Source organism: Mastigoproctus giganteus, chromosome 7 (genome assembly GCF_048544385.1).
Source record: "Mastigoproctus giganteus isolate SK-2022 chromosome 7, ASM4854438v1, whole genome shotgun sequence".
NCBI lineage: Eukaryota > Metazoa > Arthropoda > Arachnida > Uropygi > Thelyphonidae > Mastigoproctus > Mastigoproctus giganteus.
Genome location: NC_143581.1, coordinates 73,907,613 through 73,932,682, shown reverse-complemented (window position 1 = coordinate 73,932,682; position 25,070 = coordinate 73,907,613). Strand labels below are relative to the sequence as shown.

Genomic DNA, 25,070 nt, shown 5'->3' with positions numbered 1-25,070 from the left:
TTCAGAGCAACCATAGGCTTTCTGTAATGGAATTGGTATTATTTAGGGACGTTATTTTATTTATAGTATGATTTACGATATTGGTTTTAGGGAGGGGGGAATTGAATGCTGTACTGGTTCAACATTTCCATATTAAAACCAATTAGGATATATGCTAGCGCTGCTGATTCACTGATTTAGCGATGCAATACTGGAGTGAGTTTACATAGATTATGGAAAACAGCAATTGTGAAAAATATTAATTTATAGCTAACTCTTACACGAGAGTAGTTTGTATTCAGATCAAAGTGTGAGAATTGGTTCTTTGTTCTGGGGGTTCTTTGGCGCATCCATTACTTTGGGCATAGCGCCGGCTCTTATGATACTAGTCATGATCTGTTAATCGTGTTCCTATGTCGGTAAGTGCAAATAATAACAGTTAGTTGCCTGCAGGTGGCATTATTTTTCCACACGTTCACATTACAATATGAAAGTCTAAAGATCGGAGGAAACTAACAAGCTATTGAAGAATCTATCAGCGAATTAACTTCAAAAGTAAGTTTATTTTTATTAGGTAGTAATTTTTGTTGAAGCATAAAAATTAGTTTGTTTCTGAGCTCAGCACATGAATTTGAGTTTGGGGAGGGTAGGTAATTGTAGTTTAATGCTCCCGTTCTTGCATATCGTGTAATGTTTATACACATGTATATTTTTCGGTTTATCCAGTGGCGTAATTAGGGTGAGGCAGATGAGGCACGTGCCCTAGGCGCCAAATTTGTGGGCACCATTTTTATGGTTTTTTAAAGAACAGTTTTCATCAACGCTCTGGGTTTATCTATTATATACGAAGAAACTATTCTGATGAATAGCATATGTAGAATATAATAATTAATAATTAATCAAACTTCACAGCTTACCTGATGCGCTCTAACTATAAGACTACAGTCGTGCTTTTCAAGAAAGGCTCTGACCACATCGCCTCCAAATGTATAAGACACTCCACGGTCGTTCTCTCCCCATCCTGTGATATCCTAGAATTGCAATAAAAAATCGTTTATAATACCACGAGGTACGAAGCTTTTGTAGTGTTCTTAATTGCTATTCTTTGACTCCTATATTACGGTGTGATATTAGTAGCGTACCTGGGAGAGGGGTGCAAGGCCTCACCACCTCCTTTATTTAAGGCAAAATTTTTGCCTTAAATGGCGCTTATGGAAGGATGCACAATTTCTTGACAAGGAAAAAGACCTATTACAAACAGACAGTAAAAGCGCCTATTCTGTCACCTTTGCTCTCCCTCAAGGAAAAACCTGGATACTACACTGTGTGATATAGGGGTTGAAGGAAATCTTCCACACGCAGGTAACATGGTATATAAAAGAGGCACTTATTGTCCTGGCCAGTTGGACTTGCCCTTCGTTTAGGCAATAAAGTACCCTCGTGATAGGCGTTTATACTGACGTCACAAGCCAGATTTCTTACTTAATAAAAAAAAATTAAAAATTAAATTTAATTAGTTATGCTTGTTTGGCATGTGCAGCAATCCTTTAACTAATCAGAAGTTCTAAGTGTCGGATGAGAATCAGTAGAATATGGCGAGTAAAGACTAAGCAGTTTATTACAATAAAAGATTTAATAACTGAAATTAAAATGATAATACAGTGTACATAATACATCACAGAAATGTCAAATAAACCTTACTAGACCATATGTAGACATTACATATATCAGTTATTCCATCACCCAGGCGCCTCCGTAGCCAGGTGGAAAGGAGCAGCAGTGGTAGCACACGCTTCCTGATTAAACCGGGGTTCGAGCCCGTCACCACCGAATTCGGAGGATGCGGAAAGGTCAGGGAATGACCATCGCATATCCCGGAGCAATATGGCCTTAGTTTCTAATGTTCCTAAAACAACCAAATAACAATTCCACCATCCCCATATAGGATAACAGGTGTTATCTCTCTCAGTTGTTTTTCCATAAGCCTATATCACTTTACACGCTTCTCAAAATAAATAAATTTTCTGTTTATACTCCGGCACGACAACCAAGTCAGTAGAGTTTACAATAAATCGTCAATACAAATATTTATCGTATTTAGTAGTCACGGGCTTGAACCCCGGTGCACTCAAGGAACGCGTGCTATGCACTCTCGCTCCTGACCACTGGGCTACGTCAGGCCTATAATCAAAATTTGACACAGCATGCCACTATATTTCTGGAATTCATTCCCTATAATAAGGGATACCGCTAACGACCTTATCATAAATTCCAGCTCTGGCATAATATTCAAGAAAAATTACACACGCACGCAAGCAAGCAAATGTCCACATACTAAGTGTCGCAATACAACATATAAAATCAAATAGTTATGTGCAGGTAGGGGTATGGTTGGCTCTGTAATCATAAGAATACCATGGGACACGTTTCAAAAGTTTTCTGCTGGTGTCTACTACTCAAGTTACACCAAGCACCTGGCTAATTCACAAAAAAAAACAAAAAAAAAAACAGTTATTGTTTAAAGCTAACAATTAGCAAAATAAACTAATTAAATTAGTCAATTTAATTTGTCTTGTCTGTCAAAATGAATGATTACAATTGTAGATTGGCTGAATGTCAGTAATATGGGTATGTCGGGCGTGAATAATCAAAAACGGTACTTACAGTTTCCGGGTTCGCTTTAATTACTTTCATTTTCGTTACCTGTATAATTGGGTTCCGTCTGTTTCGATCCAGTTTCCCGTCTGGTCACCCTTCCATATCAGTCTTCCAAAAAGGCCTCCTTTTTCAGGTATATTTTCCATAATTCAGTGCACCAATTTTTCTTTCTCCCACAGCTTGTCTCGCAATAGCACTATTTTTTTACCTTCCCATAATTTTGAAGCAGTGTCCCGATTTTAGGAAAATGTACACTTTCCACTCTGTTACTGCGGCTTAAGCCCTGGAACACAAGACCCTTTCCGTCTCCAGACACGCACTTAAAAAACAAACAAAAGCCTTCCTAACTTCCTTTCTAATGGCTTGCCCTACCACGTTAAAACTTGCAATTAAAACTAATTAAAACTACTTACCCTGAAGCAGTTAAGTAACCTTATCGGTCAGTCAAGAACTTGAATAGCATAATAAATAAATTTTTGATATATGTTAAATGTTGACATATTGGTTGCGATACATTGCTGGTATTGATTTACTGTACTTATGGTTTTTGATTATTATATGATCGATATATCAATTTTATTTTTATTTATTTGCCATTCCTACTTCCAACCAGCTCCAATTGACATTTTCCGCCTGGCAGATTACATCCCTGCGGTTTAATCATGCCTTCTCAGGTTTCTGAAAGGATAACTGAGATGGGATTCTTTGAGGACTGGTGATAAACTGTTACTGTAAGTGTGGAAAATGGAAGCATGAAAATATCAGACCCTGTCTGATAGTTTCATGTTTCTAGTTTTCACTTTTGCAGCGAAAGAACCCTTTAGAGATCTCAAGTGTAGGATTAAACAGCAGGGATTTAATCTTGCCACACTGAAAATGCTAAGTGGCGCTGGTTGGAAGTAGGGATGGCAAAAACCATATATTGATACTAGCGATATATCGCAACCAATTAATCAATGTTTAACTTATCGAAAATTTATTTATTATGCCGTTTAAGTTCTTGACCGACCGACAAGGGTCACTTGATTGTTTCAAGGTTATAATCATCATCATCAGCCATTTTCAACCCACTGCAGAATGAAGGCCACTTTAGCAACTTTCCAGTTTCTTCTGTTTTGTGCAATGGCCATCCATTTACTACCCACAAACTCATGAATTTCATCTGTCCATCTCCGTCGTTGTCTTCCAGGTTTTCTTCTAGCTCCTGTTGGGTACCATTCTGCTATTTTCTTAGTCCATCTGTCATCATGTCTTCTAACTATGTGTCCTGCCCAAGACCATTTTAGTTTTGATAAGAATGTCCTTTACTTGAGTTTGCTGCTTAATCCATGTCTTTCTCTTCTTATCTAACAGTCTTATTCCCAATATAATTCGTTCCATTCTTCGCTGTGTAGTTCTCAGCTTCTCTTCCATTCTTTTGGTGAGTGCCCAAGTTTCACTTCCATAAGTCATGGTGGGGAGTATACATTGGTTCATTATTTTACGTTTCAGACAAACTGGTATATTGCTCTTCAGTATGTGACTATATTTTCTGAATGCTATCCATCCAAAATTTATTCTTCTCTTGACTTCCAGCCATTTATCATTATTACAGCTAATAATTTGTCCCAGATAAGTATATGACTCCACCTTTTCAATTAATGCTCCTTCAATTATTATGTACCTTTCTGTGGCATACTTGTTCATCATTACTTTTGTTTTAGCCATATTCATCTTTAGTCCAAAACCCTTACTAACTCTGCATAACTGATTAAGATTTTCCTCTAATTCTTTGGGATCGTGGCTTATGACCACAATGTCATCTGAAAATTGTAAATGGTTTTGGTACTCTCCATTCACGTTTACTCCTTTCTGCAACCAATCTAATCTTCTGAAAGCTTCCTCAAGGGCATCAGTAAACAGCTTCGGAGATATTGTGTCTCCTTGTCGAACTCCTTTCTCGATTTTAAATTTGCTACTGTCTTTGTCTAGTCTAATAAAGGAGGTAGCATTCTCGTATATTTTCTTCAAAATCATAATATATGGAGTATCTATGCCTTGTCTTTCCAGTGCCCGAAACATTGCCTTATGCTGTATGGAGTCAAATGCCTTTTCATAATCCACAAATGCCAGGCATAATGGTGTTTTATATTCATTTGCTTTCTCCATTAGCTGTGATATTACATGAAGGTGATCCATAGTTGAGAATCCTGTCCTAAAGCCAGCTTGCTCTTTCGGTTGATTCTTATCAAGTATTCTTTCTAATCTGTTAGTAATGACCCTTGTGAACAACTTGTAGATGTGGGATAACAAGCTAATTGGTCTATAATTTCCAATTTCTGGTTTATCTCCTTTCTTATGCAGCAAAATTATGACTACATTATTCCACTCCTTGGGCGTCATACCTTTTCTAATGCATTTTGAGAGGAGTCGTGCCAGTTTTTGTGTCATGTCTCTTTCTCCAGATTTTAACAACTCTACAGTAACTTCATCTTCTCCCGGGGCTTTCTGATTCTTCATTTTCTTCAATGCATGTTCTACTTCATCAGGAAGAATATCGGGTATGTCGTATGTGTTGCTACTTTGCAATCCATCTTCCCCACTGCTGGTATCATTCCCTCACTCCTTGTATAATTCTCTATAGTAGTCTTCTGCTATTTGAATTATGCCTTCTCTGCTGTTTATAAGTACACCGTCGCTATTCTTCAGTTTCAGTATCATTTGTCTTTCTGTATTACTGCTCATGGCTGCTGATTTAAGTACTTTGTTTTCCCTTAATGCTTGTTCTACTTTTCTTGTGTTAAATCTTCTTATGTCCTCTCTGAGTCTCTTTCTAATGGCTTTACATAACTCATATACTCAATTTTCTCCTTGTCAGTGTTTATCTTGCTCTTCATTTGTTGTCTTCGATTCATCACGACAAGTGTTTCTTGACTAATTTTTTCTTCTTTGGATTTCTTTTTACCTATAGGTTTCTTGGGCTTTATCACTTTCAGAAAGTTGTAATATTCCTCGTCGATATCTTGGTCCTGAGCAGTCTGCAGAAGCTCAAACTTGTCTTTAAGTTCCAGTACATACTGCTTTTCTCCTCTTCTGTTATCTCACAGACCTTCGTATTATTTACTTGAGTCAGTTCAGTTCATTTTCCATGCAGACTGCTCAGCGCAGAAGGAGGAACTAAGGGAAATTTTGGAATTGGTGAAAGAAACGAAAGAGGTGAAAGGCTTGTGGAATTTGCAGAATCTCGAGGAATGTCAGTAATGAACACTTTTTTTTTCAAGAAAAGGGCGAACAGAAAGTGGACATGGAAGAGCTCAAATGGATTAACAACTAATGAAATCGACGTCATCCTTACTAACAGAAGATAGATATCATGAATGACGTTACTGTCCTGAACAAGGTAACATCATTTGATATAGATGTAAGAAAAGAAAAAAAAAAACTGAACTGATTCAAGTAAATAATACGAAGGTCTTTGAGATAACAGAAGAGGAGAAAAAGCAGTATGTACTGGAACTTAAGGACAAGTTTGAGCTTCTGCAGACTGCTCAGGTCCAAGGTATCGACGAGGAATATTACAACTTTCTGAAAGTGATAAAGCCCAAAAAACTGTGTTGTCTCTTTCCAACCTTTGCATTGAAGTCCCCCACAATAATATAGTGGGTTTTCTGCTAATCTAGAAGACTCAATTTCGGTGTACATTTCTTCAACCTCTTCATCATCATGGCTCGATGTTGGTGCATAAATCATTATAACCTTTAGCTTGTACCGCTTAGAGATCCTAAGTAGTAGCCTTGAAACCCTTGGGGATGTACTTTTGAATTCCAAAACGTTGTTTTTTATATCTTTATGGACCAGAAAGCCAACTCTACCTTCGCTCCTTGCACTGTTTCCATTGGTGTACAGCAGATTTCCAGTTGATAAACATATAAATGATTCATTTTTTTTGTTTCAGCCAAACCGATGATATTTCAGTTCACATTTTATAATCCCTTTTCCATCTGTAATATCCTGTCTTCACGGATGAACGATCTTACGTTGTAACATGCCAAGTTCACTTTCCGTGCATGGCAACCTGGTCATACCCAAAGGTTCTTAGCACCCTCTGCTTCCACTGTGATCCTCTCGTTGCCGTAAGAGGGGGAGTGAAAGCTGCTGGGGACTGAGGGCAATTTGTTTCGTCGTGCTGTCATGTAGTGGAGGGTTTGGTCTTTTCGTCTTCACGCTGACCAGGCGTCTTGAAGAGAACCACTCTACACGTTCGTTGCCACCTAAGAGACGTAACAGGGCTTACCATCACGAAAGTGTGCGCGAGTGGATTTTAGGGAGGCAGGCCAACCGGACTTCTCCTAAATCTTCTGAAATAGAAAGATATTGGATCCCTCAGTGTTTTAGACTGAGTGTCTGATAACACAGAATGCCTGTTCCCCTATAAGCCCCAAGGTATGCGCATCCTAACTGGGACGAAAATGTTAATCGCCAGTTTGAGCTCTTGGTTTGAGTGCATAGGACGGCCTTAAGACTCGGCCTCCGCAAACTTTCAAAGGTTCCAGAACCTCCAATGAAGTCTTAATGTTTCAATAAATTTTAGTCAGAGGTACGCGAATGTTCATTGCCATTTGTTAGAACCCTTGCATCTTTATCCATCCAATAATTATCCCTTCCCAATCCATTTCAGTTTTGCACACGACATCCCCTCCCCCCGAGCACAGCGCACGATTTTCCTTATGGAAAAATCGCGTCATACGAAATTCCAATCTTTACATTTCAAACTAGTCTGATGGTATTACCATGGTTTTTTGCTGAATTAAATTTAAGTGCTGCTTTGTCCGAGGTTGTGGAAGCTGCTTTAGACCCATATCGCTGTTCATGTTATTTAGTTGACAGAGCAGTCACTCCCACAGATTCACCTATGCTATCTATTTGTATTGAGATTAACTTATACAGGGAAAAGAACATTCACTCTTCCCCCATTCAGTGTTCGTCATTCGTTGGAATTCCACGTACTGGAAAGTTAATCCAATTTCGATCCAGGCTGAGCAAAAGAAAAGAATAGGCCTGACGTAGCCCAGTGGTCAGGAGCGAGGGTGCATAGCACGCGTTCCTTGAATGGACCGGGGTTCAAGCCCGTGACTACTAAATACGATAAATATTTGTATTGACGATTTATTGTAAACTCTACTGACTTGGTTGTCGTGCCGGAGTATAAACAGAAAAAAAAAAAATGCTATTTCAAGTCCTTGGACTAGAAAATTTAACTCTTTGATTTAAGCGTTGGACAACTTACGCTAATCTGTCCTCCTTTTTTTTTTGTAAATAAATAAATATATATATAAATTTCCATTTTATTTTATCAAGATGAGGCTTACAATTAAGAATAAAAGACAGAACCCTCCACTGCGTGAATTAGAAATAATTTTTTGAAGGCAGTTATTACTTTTTGACGTACACGCCGAATAATAATAAACTAAAATAAGCATATGTAAACACGCCAAATAGAAAAAAAAAAAAAAAATGTAAGTAAGCGAGGGGGAGATTAATATACATTTATCCCTTCAACTATGGATTTTTGATTTTTTTTTTTTTTTTTTTTTTAGACGGGGAAAAATTGCACAGGATGAATTAACCTCCACGGAGTGCAAATTGGTCTCTACAAAGGTAGAGGCAGATTATGATTGGTCAAAGGTGGACGTCTGTTTCAGTTGTACACACTGAGATAACATCGCGGCCTCGAGAGAAAGCTGCGTTAAACATGGCTTGCCTGTTTTGAATACGCAATGTTCTACGTAGAATGATTATGGTACTCCTGTGGAATGCACCATTTTCAGCTATGCGGGCATCCAGCCCTACCTTAAGAGTCCTAAGATCCTTCAGATCTTGCACAATTGTTGCCAGAGAGTTCTTAGATGCCTAGTCCATTCAACACACGGCCCAGGTGTCAACATAAACATTGGCAGGTATGGTGCCAGATTGTTCTCTTTTGACCCAGACAATCCCATATTTGAGCTGACTATCGGATGAAGAAATTGTCAAATACCGGACATTTACATTCCGATATTTGCTCAATTACAGTAAATTTTGTAGCCATTGTTGCTGTTTAGGTACAACAGTTTTCTTTATTATTTCTTTGTTATTCTTAATACATGCCTTATTCTTACAGAGTCAGAATAATAGTTTCAACTATTTCAGTGACATTAGGCCTGACGTAGCCGAATGATCGGGAGTGCAGTAGCACGCGCTATTTGAGTTGTTGTTTTAGGGCTATACTAGACGGGCGCTTAAAGCGCGGCGTTGGAAACGCTTTTGAACGCCCGGTTTTACAGGAAGCAGAGGGAAAAGGCATGCAAACTAGACAGGCGCTTCCAACTCCGCATTGGACGACGTTAGCTGGCGTTCAACGCCTGCTGGCGCCGTCGAAAGCGCCGAAAGTGCCAGCGACCTGGCGTTTATATTGCCTGAGGAGAAATTATCACCGTGCAGGGGGTGGTTGGCCTTCATTTGTTTGTTTGTTATTATTTGGAGAAGACGATGTTTGACACGAGGAAATTTATTTGCGAGTTGGAAAGGCTTGCCTGTTGTACGACACGGCATTAAAGGATTACCCTAGAGGACCAACAAAGGGTATTATTGAAATTTATTATATGTGAAGGAAAGTATTAAATTATTTAAAAAATCTTTTGATTGCTACATACATTTAATTCCAATTCGTTGTACATCGTTTCTTATTTTTCAGAATTTTAAATTTCTACTAAATACTAATATTTATTTTAAAAAAATAGGATATTTTAAATATTTCAAAAAGACTCCAACTGCTTTCGTTTCCATTCTCTCTTTCATCTCACAAGCATATCCATCTCGTCCCTCCAAAATTATGCAATAATTTTTTATTACGTTGATTGCAGAATGGGGATTCAGTAATATGCTAGAGTGAAAAATGCGTAATTTATTTTTCAGTGTTCCAAACGTGCATTCTACAAGTCGCCTTGCTCGAGTTCCAGAAGGGTGTACCTGGTCAGCAACGATGTTCAGGTAGGGTGCCTGAAGACCGCCTTCTAACTGCTGTTGTTTCCATTCCCTCTTCCATCTCACAAGTTAATGTCTTCAAAAGCAGGTGGTAGATGTCAGAGTGCCCTGCACATGGATGACGGGACCCAGGGTATTTCAGCAGAACATCGCCCAAAACATGGTACCGCTGCCACCGGCTTGTTTTCAAACCCACGGTGCATCCAGGCGCCATCACTTCCCCAGGTAAACGACGCACACGCACCCGACCGTCCACATGGTGCAACAGGAAACGTGATTCATCGAACCAGACGACCTTCTTCCAATCACTCAAGGTCCAGTTTCGATGATCGCGTGCCCATTGTAGGCGCTGTCACCGGTGAACCGTGGTCAGCTTGGGCACTCGGAGCGGCCTGCGGCTACGCAGTCTCATTTTCAGCAGGGCTCGATGTACTGTGCGTTGTGACACATTACTCTCGTCACCAGCATTCAAATTTCTGGCGAGTTGCACCACAGTCGCCATTCTGTTGCCACGTACCATCCGGGAGAGCCTTCGCTCACCTCGAGCATCGATGAGCCGTGGTCGTTCAACACCTCGCCGGCGGTTCGTGGGTTCTCCCTCCTCGGACCACTTTCGGATATGCTCTGACCCAGTCGTCTGGCCATTACAATTTGGCCTTTGTCAAACTCGCTTAGTCCACTGCCAGAGCCAGCGAAAGGGGAGTGCAGAGTGTCCACTGCACACGGACGCCCGAGTAGTCTGGCCCCGCGCTGGCGATGTTTTTTATAATAAATTAAAAATTAAAATATTAGCCTAAATTTTATTACTTACATTGAACCCTGATTAAAAAAAATTGTACTTTACAGTAAGTCGTGAATTAACATTGGATTTCATCCTCGCCCTGAATGCGAACATTGTTTTTTTATTCTGTGTCTCCTTCTAACACTAATAAAATCGCACAAATTATCCTACTACAGGATGTAAAGTTTAGTAAAACAATAAGCAGGTTAGAAGGAGTTCGATTGGTATTTTCTTGACCCTCAGGAGCGTGTTTACGTGCTGTACACTTTCACTGGAATCATTGGTCGAACCGCGCTGAGGAGGGAACGTAAAAATATAGTTTTTTTTTGTTTATATTAATATTGTATTTGGTTAGAGATATAGAAATTGTTTTTGTTACTTTTGCTATAAAACTTCCTGTGATTTTATTTTAATAATTATTTTTATATTTGAACAAAACATGTATCTTTAATGAGTAAATAAAAGTTTATTTTTTTCGGCCCCGCATTTATTTTAGCATACAGTGCCGCAAACCCTATGACCGGCTCTGTCCACTGCTTTTCCCATCTGAAGAACAATAGTAACACTGATTAACTAATTATCAGGTATTTTTTATACTGTGTCCCGACCCACGCAGGCGCCGTAGTTCACATGCAGTTGCTTCGATTTGCATAATGACTCCTTGGTCATAATGTTTTGGCTCATCAGTGTATATATATATATATATATATATATATTATTGGAGTAAAACAGCAATGAAATCTGTATAGCATGGACTACGTTCTGTTCAGAAATTGCTAAGGCAGAGGTGCCAATATATTGTGTCTTGCATGGAGCTTTAGCCTGTTTAGCCTTAGGTCAGCTTTAGCCTGTTTTTCTGGATGAAAATCGCCAGTAACCTGAATAAGCAGTTCGATTAGATTTCTTCAAATTACCATCCCTAGATAAGCCTAAACGACGTGTGTTCAAAAATTAAAGTGCCATATTTACGAAGCTGTGTTAAAAGATTTCATTTTATTGTATTTCTCAACGATTTTCCAAAATGATGGAAAAATAAACTACCCTCGTCAGCTCCGTAATGATTCTGTTGTGTGCAATTTATATCTGTTACTTTTAATGATGACATATCGACTACTAATCGTATTTCTCATTTTTCTGTTTCAGTGTTTCTGTAATAAATTGGAAGTCAGATCCATTAATTTAAGTAATTATAGCAATCGATTTCTTTGCAGTTATTAGCAAGCGAAACTGCTCACAGTGAATTAATCATTTAAGGATTTCGGTTTACGAAACCTATTAATTTAACACTTTCGGCTTTATGTTTTTTTCCAAAAAAAAAAAAATATATATATATAAATGTTTAGTTTTAAAAATATATTTTTATATTTATATATTTTTAGAGAGAGAGAGATAAGAAATAAAGACAGAGATAAAGAGAGATAAAAAAAAACATACGAATTACACCACTCTGCATGGTTTTTGATGTTTGTAAACTAATAGCTGTTTTTAACTCAGGTTTTTATACTGATTTCAGAAATGTTATTTCGTTTTTTTTCTATTATGCCATTTTTTCACAAATCACATATGTTGATGTCATGGGTTGTATTATTGGATGTATCAAGTTAGGAGTAAATGCTGGGAATTTGTAAAATAAATCTTCACATGTTGGCAACACTTCTTTCATTTTATCATCTTTCTTGACCTTGAGAGCTCCATGCAGCAATGTTTATCAGTATGAGCTCAGTTTGTTTTTGAGGTTATAAATGACTTAATGAGTAATATAAATGACTTAATGAACTGAACTATTTAGGAATTAGTTACAATCCTGTACAATGGAGACTTTTTATTGACTCAGCAAAGAAGAGTTTCAAAGGTGTGTTGCTCCACAATGGAAATAAATATGAGGCAATTCCTGTAGCTCACTCTGAGCATTTGAAAGAAACGTATGAGAACTTGAAGTTATTGACAAATACTAAGTATGAAGAACATGGTTGGTTGATGTGTGATGACTTTAAAGTGATAGGCATGTTACTTGTACAGCAATCTGGCTACACAAAATGCCTTGTTTTTTGTGTGAATGGGACAGTCAGGCAAGGAGTAAGCACTGGAATTTCAAGGTCTGGCCAAAGAGGGGCACTTTGTTGCCTGAATCAAAGAACATACTTCATAAACCACTGGTAGGCCCCAGTTTGATGTTCACCCTTCAACATCAAACTGAGTTTGAAACAGTTTGTGAAAGCTTTACCTCAGGAAAGTCCTTGCTTCAAGTACCTTTGTACTAAATTCCCATTGATCACCCAAGAGAAGCTAAAACAAGGTATTTTTGTTGGAAAATTTGACCCATCGTAGATCAGTTTTTAAAATGAGAAGTTGAGTGTTTAGTGGACTTTTTACCACAATACCATTTTTAATAGTTTTCAACATGTTTATAAATATAAAAATCTGGTAAAAGTAGCATTTTATTTTAATTTCAGTGCACAAATTCTGCCAAAATTAATAAAAAATTTGTGAAAAATCAATTTTTCCTTGTGATTTTTGAAGAAACCTGACATGATGGAAACAAACGGAAGTCATTTTAGAAATCAGAAGCAATTTTTCTGAAGATTTCTGAGGATTTCTGAAGCAATTCAGAAATGCCCTTCTCTGAGAAAGCATCAGTGAATTTTTTTCAAAATTTAGAGTAGTGTTAATGAGTAAATGTTAATCACGAAGGGATGTTGCTATACAACTCACAACCCTGGAATCTTCATCAGGTGTCAACCATGGAATTACAAGAAATAAGAGCAACATTTTGTCTCTATTTCTGATGTAAATTCGTGCCAATAAGGATAAAAACAAGATACTGTATAAGTATAAAAATAAAATTTAGGTTAAAATTGATAGAAAGAAGGAAAACCAAAATAACAGCTGAGAGAAGGGAGGGGGGAATTTATATGGCATGTATTTTGACAATCAACTGTCAAAATGTCATAACTCTCTATCAATTTAAATCTAAAATTTATTTTTATACCTATATCTTGTTTTTACTCTTCTTGGCACGAATTTTACATCGGAAATAGAGACACGATTTTGCTGTTATTTCTTGCAATTCAGGTGGGTGATACCTGATGAAGACATCAGAATTGTGAGTCCCTTCTTCATTAATTTATATGTTTTTTTTTGCCTCTCTCTTTTTTTTTTTTTTTTTTGCTCTTTATCTTTTTTCTCTTCCTTTCTCTTTTCTCACCCTTTATATATATATATATCTCTCTCTCTTATTTATTTTTATTTTTTATCATCCTTGCGTTTTTAAAGTTTAGCATTAGTTGCCTTTGACTTCATTAGCATACTTTCTTAGATTATAATGTGTATCCCAGAATGATTAGACTTTTTCATGTCTGATCATTCCAGGGCTACTTTTAAAATTTTTCCAGTTATTCAATTTTGCTAACATGTGCCAGGGTTTGTGGGATAATTAATTAATTATTATTATTATTAGCCGTAAATGGCGCAAGGAAGCCTGAGGCTTTTGCTGCACCAGCCAAAAAAAAAAAAAAAAAAACAACTTCTGAATTATCCTGAGAGAGAGAGAGAGAGAGAGAAGAGGGAATCACCAAGAAAGAGAAGAATGATGATATCCAGCTCAGGACCCTGGGTGTGCCAAGCCCATACTCTCACAAAATAATAATAATATTAATCAACTACTTTTTAATTATTTATAGTTGCTGTCTAAGAATATGTGCGCTTTCAACAACAATAATGCTCTGAAGATTCCTTGGAGAAATTCATTACTTATGAGCTTAATACTTGTAATTTGTCCAGTAAAAGAAACCAGAAAAATCATTCTCACCTCATCAGGATCGGACCAGAGAAGATCACAGATTAAGCCATGGTCTGGAACGTCTATAGGACGGGGTATGTCTCGGAGCTGAGTCAAAATATAAGTAGACAAAAACATATAATAGTTATTCCGTGGAACATTTAAAAGTGCTTAGAATATGTACTATATTTAATGAACTCTGGGAATCTGTAAGATTCCCAGAATTTTAAATATTGAAAATAATGATAAAAAAAGTTAAAGCATTATTTCACATTAAATGTATTAGCAAAAGTCATAACATGTACAAATAGATCCAGTATATTTTGCATTGGAAGTTATACAATAGAGAAATATGCGTTTTGTTTATATGAGTGCATCTCAACTTTTCACAAATGGGAATGAATGCAGGTGGGGCCATATGTCAGTTTACTGAGATTTAAGCCGACCGTGCTAGCCGGGTGGGTAAAGCGCCTGCCTGGCAAACCAAAGGTCCCGGGTTCGAATCCCGCCTCGGGTTGGGATCAAAGTACTGCAAAAACCTTGGGAGGTGCATTATGGCCACAGAAGCCTATGTGCCAATAACTACCAAAAGAAAAAAAAACAAAAAAAAAAAAACTGAGAATTAATTTGTGTAATTTAGATCTATGTTACATTTAAAGCCTGTATTATTTTATTAATGTTATGTCTATGTGATGTTATTTAGGACATTTAAATGAATTGTCCAAAGTGTTTTTGGTAATTATTTCTCAGAAAGTTCATTTTCTTTCAGTATAGTTTCCAAGTAATGCGTTCATCCATTTTTGTATATTTGTCAAAAATTCATAAAAATCATGTCAGGGATTGAGAAGAGCTACTTTACAAATCCAAAGTTTATTGCAAAGTTACTAAAATTAATATTGATATCAATTTCATATAAAATTAATAGACATAATAGCAGATCAAAATAATAGAATTAATGTTGACTCACAGACAGTAAATGTTTCAGAAACATTTTGTTTCAACATTCTGAGATAACATTTACCTATCATTATATTGTCATCCGCTTCATACTGACAACTCTAAATATCTCTGTGCAGTGCTTATATCGAATCTTTTCTAAGCATGCATATTTCATGTTCTTCATGAACTAAACTTTGTTTGAAGTACTGTATTTATGTCAAGTTATTTCATTCTTGATGATTACTTCATACTTGATAAAGTATACATTACAAAGTATGTAAAGTGTACTATACTGCCAGGGAGCAAATGTTATTTGTATATTGCATGACACTTGCCAAGTGACATATAAGTGAATCTTGTAGCAAGGTAAAATTTTTGGCTAATTAATCTAACTTCAGTGCCTGTCATACTGTCCCTTGTTGCACAACACTTTCTAGAGTACTTCTTCATTGTTGGGTGAAACTGTTATGTTAGGAATATGCAATTGATTACCGGCACTTTCTAGTAATTTTCCTAATTTCAGTTTTTTAATACATAAAAATCACTTGCAAGCTATAGATTCCAGTTTCTATTAATATGAGACAACGAGCCGCATCTGAAATGTGAGAACCACACAGAATAATTTTCTGTAACTAAAGAGTTGATTCACTTTCATTTTGCTTTGTTATCCTAGTATGGTTTCATTCAACTTGGAAAATTTGTTTTTTGTTGAATTAATTTGCTATGCATATTCAGTCTATCTAGAGTCCATTTATATCTCTAGTTAGCATATAGTATTAGTAGTGGCAAATGAACAAGAAAGAAAGCTTATAGTATCAGCAAAAAAAAAACAAAAAAAAAAATGCAAACACTTCCCATTTCACCTGCCCATCCCCTGCTAACAGTCTGTGTAGTCCTTCTTTGAATTTATTCAAACTACCCACCTTTACAACACTAGATGGAAGTTTTGAACAATCAATTACCTGCTGGTTGAAGGCAAATGTTTTCCCAACTACCTTGCAACCATCCTTCCTCAATTTGAATTTATGCCCCCACCCTCATGAGTGTAGTTCGAGGAAGGATTCCATTAGCATCGAGCTTACTTGAGGTCTCCTCAGATGTGCCTAGTCTCCAGACTGCAATCTGAAGGGCGCCTCCATAGCCAGGCGGGCAGGAGCAGCAGTGCGTAGCACCCGCTTCTTGATTAGACCGGGGTTCGAGCCCGTGACTACCAAATACGGAGGATGTGGAAAGGTCAGGGAATGACCACCGCATATCCCCGGAGCAATATGGCCTTAGTTGCTAATGCTCCTAAAAACCAAACAACAACAATAGCGAACTGAAGTCTTTCTTGGTAAGAGCTCCCCTTTTGTTCTTCTCACTAATCTTATTGCTCTTCTCTGTACATAAGTCACAGATCCATATCCTTTCTAAAATGAGGCTTCCAGACCTGTATGCAGTACTCAAGATGTGGCCTAGCCATTGCCTTATATAGGGGGATAATTATCTTATTAATACTGCTGACAAAATTCCTGTATGTCATTGACAAAATCCCATGAGCTGTCCTGGCAGCCTGTCTGCAGTGCTCAGGGAATGTCATATCTGATTGCACAGTTAACTCTTTAGGACATTTTTATTCTGTGCTACCTTGAGTGTGGTAACACACATGCAGTTGGTTTATTAATTTGGGATTACTGCTATCCATATGACGTACCTTGCATTTGTCAATGTTAAATGTTATTTGTCACTTCTCATCCCATCTGTCTAATTTTTCTAGATCTTGTTACAGTAGCATACTCTGCTGACATTCATTAACTACCCTGATAACTTTCATATTAGCTGCAAACTTAGACATTATGCCTGATTTTCATTCATCATTATCATTAATAAATATAGAAAACAACAGTGGTTGAGCACAGAACCCTGGGGGAGCCTGAAAAGAGCAATGTCCCTTAGGGGGTGGGCAGAGGGGCATATGTCCCCCTTAACCAAAAATTTGAAATTAAAGAAAAAGAATGCAGGAGGCATTCTAAAAAAACCCTCAAAAGCCTAGTCGCTGTGCTCCCCGCTTATGATGATACTGGGACCAGGTCGCCATGCTTCCCCCTATGATGATACTTGGATACTCCACTGGTGCTCATTGATAACCACTCTCTGTCTTCTGCCACTCAAAATGATCTTTTCATCCATAGCAGTAGGTTATTCCTAATGTCATGCCACTCCAATTTGTACATCAGTGTTTTATGTGCACGATGTCAAAAGCCTTTCTGAAACCTAAGTATATGATGTTAGAATTATTTTTTGCATCATAATATCCATTCAGATTGGTCAGACAAGATTGTTCCTTAACAAATCTAAGCTGACTGCTGTATAACTGCATTCCTGTATAGATGGTTCTATGTTACTTCTTTAACCAGTGACTCCATTATGTTTCTTGGAACAGAAGTCAAGCTAACAGGTCTACAACTATTTATGTTTCTCTTTGATCACCCTTTGTGAATTGGGGATACATTTGCACATCTCCAATCCATGGGGACTTATCTTCAATCAGGGATACTCTCAATCATGGCTGAAGTTTTGCTTACCTCTCTTGCTGCCTCCTTTAATATGATTGAATAGATCCCACCACTTTTTTAAATTTAGTGTCAACAATTTCTCTTTAACTTTGCACTCAGTTATCACAAAATCATTCAGTTCTCTCTCTCTCTCTCTTAGACTTTGCTATGTTTCTGGCTTCCCCATCTTGAAAAAATTCCTCATGTGTGAATGTAGAAGCAAAATACCTATTCAGTTTTTCAGCAAACTGAGCAGGAACATTAACTGTTAAACAATTCATGTTAGTGAGGTTCAAAATTCCCATATTGCATCACATCTAGCTCTGATGATCTCATGCATAGTAGTAACACCAAGGAGGTATTCATAATGTAGGAAAATGAAACTGTTACCTGTTGGACAATGTAGTTATTTGTTAAAAAGAGTAAAATTATATTCAAACCTTAAAATTAAAACAAGGAATAATAGTATTTGTTTTAATCTTTGTAGTAGGAAAGGAACTTCTGGTTGAAGGTTGCTAAGTTGCAGATAAGGTAAATAATTTTTATCTTCATTCATTTGCAAAGGTTTGAATTATGGGAATACCAGAAGAACACTAAGTTATAACTGGCAACTAAATGATTTTATGATAGCTGCAAAGATAGTGAAAGAGAAATTTGATGTTGAAAGTAAATAAGGGACTGATGAGATCTAGCCAATTATATTTAAAGAAGCACCAAAAGAGGCAAGCAAACTCTTTCCCATGATTATGAGAGCATCCTTGAATTCAGGAGACATCCCTATGGATTGGAGCCACAACGTGAATATGTTAAGGGGAGCTCTTACCTGACCACTCTGTTTACTACAATAACACAGTTACAAAGGAACTGGATGCAAAAAATAATTGTGATATTATATATTTAGAGCAAAGTTTCTGGCATCCCCCCCCCCTAATCTCTTTCAACCTATGCACGATACTAAGTACTGTAGGTTTTGATATCTATCGTGTTTGGGAGTTTCATGAAAAACTATTATAATAAAAAAAAGTTTTCAGAAAATTTTTTGATACTGTTTCACATAAAAGATTGCCTGTATATTTTGGAGTGGTGTGGCATTACAAACAACCTACTGCTATGGATGAAGGGGATAGCTGAGTGGTAGAAGACAGAGTGGTTATCAATGGGCACTGCTCTTCTTGGACTAATGTTATTAGTGGAGTCCCCTAGGTTCAATGCTGGCTGTGCCCATTGCTCTTTTTATTATTTTTAATGATATTGATGAAGGCATACCAGGCTTCTTATTTAAGTTTGCAGATGATAGACATTTTGGCAGGGTGATTAACGACAGTAATCAGGATATGTTACTGCAATAGGATCTAGTAAATTTAGGCAAGATGGGTTGAGAAGTGGCAACTGAAATTTGACATTGACAAAAGCAATGTACTGCATATGGGTAGCAGTAATCCCAGAATAATCTGTCAACTGTATGGTACCACATTCAGGGTAGTGGAGAATGTAAAACCCTAGGGAGTGGTAATTGTGCAGTCAGATATGAAGCTTTGGTTCTAGGAGTAGTACAGACAGGCTGTCAGGGTGACTCATCATGATTTTGTCAATGAGATACAGGAATTTTTCCAGTAGGGATAAGGAGATAATTACTCTGCTCTATAAGGCAGTGGTAGGCCTCATCTCGAGTACTGCATACGGGTTGGAAGTCCCATTTTGGGATGGATGTAGATCTGTTAGAACATGAGAATAGTGAGGGGAACAAAATTGTACTCTTACCAAGACAGACTTCAGTTTTGCAAATTGCAGAATCTGGAAAGTGAGCACATTCACAGAAATCTTACTGATCTGTTTAAGGCTTTGAATGCATCAAGTGAACTAAATGTTGTTGGTATCCCTACTCTTGCCGAGATAACATACATAAGGGGAAACATAAATTTCAGATTTAGATTTGCAAAACAGTTCTGAGAAAGACAGATATCTGCATAAAGGTTCACAGTAAAAAAAAAAATTTGAAAACCCGCGTGTAGAGGAGTTAGGCTCTTGAAAGAGTGGACTTGTAGGGAAACTACATCTTACTTAGTTGTAGTCCTACTAGTAGTTTTTATTATTGGCTAGGTTCAGAAAATTTCCAATACAAGTTTAAATGTTAAATACTTATGGAAGGAAAAAATGAAATCATCTCTAATTACTGAAATAACTGAAAATAATTTGAAATGTGGATATAGTCTTTAGGCCCTCATTCTCCACTGTTATAGAAAATAGACTACCACAGTCTATTTTATATAATGAGCTAAATTGGGCCTAAAGATTACATGGATATAATCTTTAGGTCATATGCTCTACTATCTGTAATTATTATAAAACTGTAAGTAGCTGGAGTTCCATCTATCATAAAAAAATTTAGCTAATTATAGAACAGGTGCTTGGATATTGTGTACGTAATGATTGTTTGTTTGTTTGTTATCTGGAGCATTAGCAACTAAGGCCATATTGCTCCGGGATATGCGGTGGTCATTCCATGACCTTTCCGCATTCCTCCGTATTTGGTAGTCATGGGCTCGAACCCCGGTCTAATCAAGAAGCGTGTGTTTCGCACTGCTGCTCCTGCACACGTACCATAATGAAGCTTTGCTAAGAATTTATTATAATTTGCCTTAAATTATAGCCAAAACTGTCTCTGTATGTATTTCAGTTTTATAAATAGTTATATATATAAGGCCTCTGTAGGTGAGTGGTCAGGAGTGGAGGTGCAACAGCACATGCTCTTTGAGTAGACAGGGGTTCATGCCCCTGATTACTAAATACGGTCGATCTGCCAACCCACATTGAGCCAGTGTGGCAGATTATGGTCCATTCCCTCAACATGGCTTTCTGAGGAGGCCTCCATCATGCAGTGGATTGACAATAACTGTAGTTTATCAGTTCCCAAACTATTTCATGCGGATTATGCTCTTGATGTAGTTTGGGAATTATTAAATGAAGATACCATTGCTATAAATTATACCAAATTACCTAAAAAAGAAAATTTCCATTTAATCAAGCTTCTACTTCAAGCTAATTATTTTGCTTTTAAAGACACAGTATACAAACAGACTTTCGGATTATCTATGGCTTTGAGCCTGAGCTCAGATTGTGTTAGTGAATTTATTCTTGTAGGGATAATATCCTTTATTTCACACTCCACCTTAAAGTCTTGTCCTTTATCTAAACTTTGGCTTTTCAATAAATGGGCTAAGGCTGTTTAAGATAATATTGTAATTGGCTTGCATCCAGGTTCATTTTCTGACTACAGTAAAGTTTGCAACAATTGTAAAAGAGTTATTAATCAGTTCAAACTGAATTATGAACATCCCTAAGAGTAGAAAACTTGCTTCTTGTCCAAATGGTAGTCAAGCATTCTGGTCTCTTGCCAAAGCTATTGGCTGCAACTTTTTCCCATCTATACTCCCACCAGGGGCTCATATCTGGTGAGTATGGGCTTGGCACACTCTGGATCCTAAGCTGGATATCATCATTCTTCTCTTTCTTGCTGATTCCTTTCTACTTCTCTCTCTCTCTCTCTCTCAGGGTAACTTGAAAAAAAAAATTTTTTGGTATGTGCAGCAAAGCCTCAGGCTTCCTTACACTATATATGGCTAATAATAATAATAATAATAATAATAATTTGTTAAAACCTGGTAGTTCAATTGTTTTCTCAGCTAAAGATAAAGTGGACTTAATAGCATTCTACTTTTCTTCTAACTTTTGTATTGAAAGAAAGCTCCAGATCCTCATGGCATTTCTCCACTTGTTCTCATGTTTAGGTCCTATGCTCTACTATCTGTAATTATTATAAAACTGTAAGTAGCTGGAGTTCCATCTATCATGCATAGATGGAACTTTATTCTGAGTTTACTCCTGTTCTGTGTCATCTTTTTACAGTTTCTTATTCCACTGGTGCTTTTTCTGTCTGCTTGGAAATTTCCTCATATCCAGCCAGTTCCTAAAGTCACAAATCCCTTCCATCCGATTATCGTCCCTGTGGTAATAAAGTTCCTGGACTGGTGCAATAAAAAGAATATGAAGTGAATGAGCTCCAAAATGGTTTTATTTTGATTCAAAGTAATCACCACCTTCATTGAATGCACTGCTGACCGGTCTAGCTGGGTAGGTAAAGTGCCTGCCTGGCAACCCAAAGGTCGCGGGTTCGATTCCCGCCTCGGGCTGGATATCACAATGGTGCTGAACTAACCGGTTGGTTGGATATTCCGACCACGATACACGAAGGAAGCAAGAAAAAACTGGTTCCTTCGTGTATTTATCATATCATACGAAATAAATAAATTGAATGCACTTATTACACCATTCTAAAAGTTTCTGTAAAGTATCAGCGAAGGAATGCAAAGAGATGATGTTCAGTTCAGTGGTTATGTTTTTCTTCATGTGCTCAGCGTCCTGAGATCTCTTTCCTTTGAGGTCAGTTTCACCTTGAGAAAGGGGAAGAAGTCTGTTGGTGCTGGATAGGAAGAGTAGGGTGAACGATTGATGTGTATGTTGCAATGTAAATGTCTTCACAACTGCAAAATGGGTGGAGGCATTGTTATGTGACAAGACCCAGCTGACTTTCTCAGCTGGTTCTTGTTGCATTGCGGAAATTGAGGTCTCACCCCCGAGAAATGTGCTTGAATTGTCCTTAAAGTACCTGTACATAGAATGCAGCACTGATTTCAGAATAGAACTTTCAGCCAGTTTTTCTTGCATTACAAGAAAACTGATTGAACATAGAGAAAATATTAATGGTATTTAGTGAAAATACTGTATCAGTATAGATTCCCCTTGGCAGAGACCAGCCAAGCTGCCCATCATTCTCTGGCTGGTCTCTAGAATATTGAAATTATAGAAAGAAAGTTAGCTTTCGGTTAAATAATATACTCTTTGAAGAATTTTTCAAAGTACTTCACACTTTGTTTTCTTGGAATTTAGAAGAGTTCATTACTTGGAAAACTTTACTTAATATTTGAAGATACAAAATTACGGAATAAATGCTAAAATGCTTTAATATTAGACTCACATGTCAGAAAAATTGTGCATTGCATAAGAGGAAACAATTCTTGCAAAACATTGCAGGCAATTTTCTCCATAATGCTGCATTACACAGCAGCACTATTCATTCCCAAATAGTGTTTCATAAGCACCTGTGCCTCTGTATATAAGAATGTTGTGAATGACAGCGTGTATCATCAATATGTACAGTAGTCAACAAACTAATATCCCTTGATTTGTGAATTAATTTGTTCATTACTGAGAATTTTTTTTTTTAAATAAGTAACATTGCTAATATATGAATGATTGTTGTTGTTATTTGGTTTTTAGGAGCATTAGCAACTAAGGCCATATTACTCCGGGGATATGCGGTGGTCATTCCCTGACCTTTCCGTATCCTTCGTATTTGGTGGTCACGGGCTCGAACCCCGAATCTAATCAAGAAGCGTGTGCTGCGCACTGCTGCTCCTGCCCACTTGGCTAAGGAGGCAATATGAATGAAGAAGCATGCTTATCCCAGTAAGCATTATAAATTGAAAGCAGTTCTTGCTTATGATTTATTTCTATCGGAAATTATATGCTTTTTAAAAAACTTTTTCGATTTTATGCTGTAAAATTTGTTCATTAGTTCAGTTTGATTTATTTTATTTTATTTAAAAATCTGACGTTTTAATCAGCTGTGATAAGAATTTTAGTATTGATGTAATTATTTAATTTAATGATGTTACAGGAATTAAGACGGTTTAAATTTATAGAAATAATAGAATAAATTCCAAAATTTGTTTTGTTTCCTTTTCTTTTATTTGTTATTGCTAACAATTGGAAGTTCTGAAGAATAATCTTTTAGAGAATATTCTCAGAATTTAGGAGAATACTAAACATTTAGGAGATACTCAGAGCGTGAGAAAAATATTCCCTCCTTATTCGCGCATCGCTAATTATTACTTACGTATAAAGTTTATCGAATTTAATACTTTTATAAATCGATTAACCATATATGAAGATTTCCGTTTAACTTAATTTAATCGAAAGATTCATCTAGACTGACAACAAAATGTTGGTAGTCAGTATAAATTTCCATTATGAAACAAAATATACGCTGACTCAGATCGTTTTTTTTTTTGTAAACCAGTATCGAATAAAACACTTCACTTAATCAAATACATGATTGTACAGGTATATATACACAGGGGAGAGAAGGCTGAATAAATCGTGGCAAAATATTATTAAAATTGCTATCACGATTGGCAAACAACAGAGAGCAACTACTGAGAACATCCATATATGAACTGATAAAGCGATCTGGTGTGGACAGACTCCTCCTCGAGTTGAAAATGTTTTCTCAAGCGGAAGCTTTTGCCTTTCAATGGGAAACGATGTATGACAATATATACGGATGTTTAGATATTACGGAAGATCTCCGGTTCCACTTCACCGACGGTCAGAGCACGTAAGGTAAACCAACGCTGTGTGCGAGACGTCTGTGACGGGAGACCTAACGGAGTGACATTTGCGAAGGAAGTAATATCTGCAGTCAGAACCAGAGAAGAGGAAAAAAGGGTGGACAGATTTCGAGAATATTCGGCTCGTCATTGCTGCCGCCCGTCTCGGGGATCTTACGGTATCGATCGCCTCCTAGTTTGCTCTTGTGCTATAACTCCTCCGGTATATTCCCCAATGTTATGGTAAAGGAAGATGGACATGTGTGCTGTATGCATTGCAACCCTAACTGTTTGCCAGCGTCTAGTGGCAAATTGAGCTCGAGCTTAATTTGGTTGTTAAGCGGTGAATGGATTTAAGTGAGCTGCAAACAGATGTAGACTACAAATACTCCAGAAGGGAATAATAAATTATGACATTCGAACAAAATCGTATTTTGTAATCATAATTTTATTAAAAGGAATAAAATATGGTGTCGCTCAAATTCTCTGGAACGTTAATTCAGCTCATACTCGAGCTTAATTTGGTTGTTAAGCGGTGAATGGAGTCAAGAAAAATTCCGAATTCTTGACGTAAATGTAAATTTTCCTATTTCGGAAGATAAAGTGCTTATTATTTTTTATAATAGAAAAACTGCCTTCTCAAATTAAACTGTTACTTGCATGTAATCAGATTTAACTTTCTACCTATGCTCCGCACCTTAACCTATTATTGATCAGTACTATTAGACTTGACTGTCTTCTCCAAAAAATTAAATTGAACATATTAGCCCCAGGGACTCACATCTGGAGTATGGGCTTGGCACACCCAGGGTCCTGAGCTTGATATCATCATTCTTCTCTTTATTGGATTCCTTTCTACTCTCTCTCTCTCTCTCTGGGTAACTCAGAATTTTTTTTTTTGGCCGGTGCAGCATAAGCCTCACGCTTCCTTGCACCTTATGGATAATAAT

General features: G+C 37.1%; 1 protein-coding gene across 1 annotated transcript in view; it reads right to left on the bottom strand.

The window, feature by feature from the left end:
• The window catches only part of LOC150082997 (uncharacterized), a 173,366-nt gene that overhangs the window by 13,659 nt on the left and 134,637 nt on the right, over positions 1–25,070 (bottom strand). The window contains exons 6-7 of the mRNA XM_090376968.1: positions 14,229–14,306; positions 897–1,010 (exon numbers count right to left, since the gene is read on the bottom strand). Coding sequence (XP_090233094.1) covers positions 897–1,010; positions 14,229–14,306 — 192 coding nt within the window. The remainder of the gene's footprint in view (positions 1–896; positions 1,011–14,228; positions 14,307–25,070) is intronic.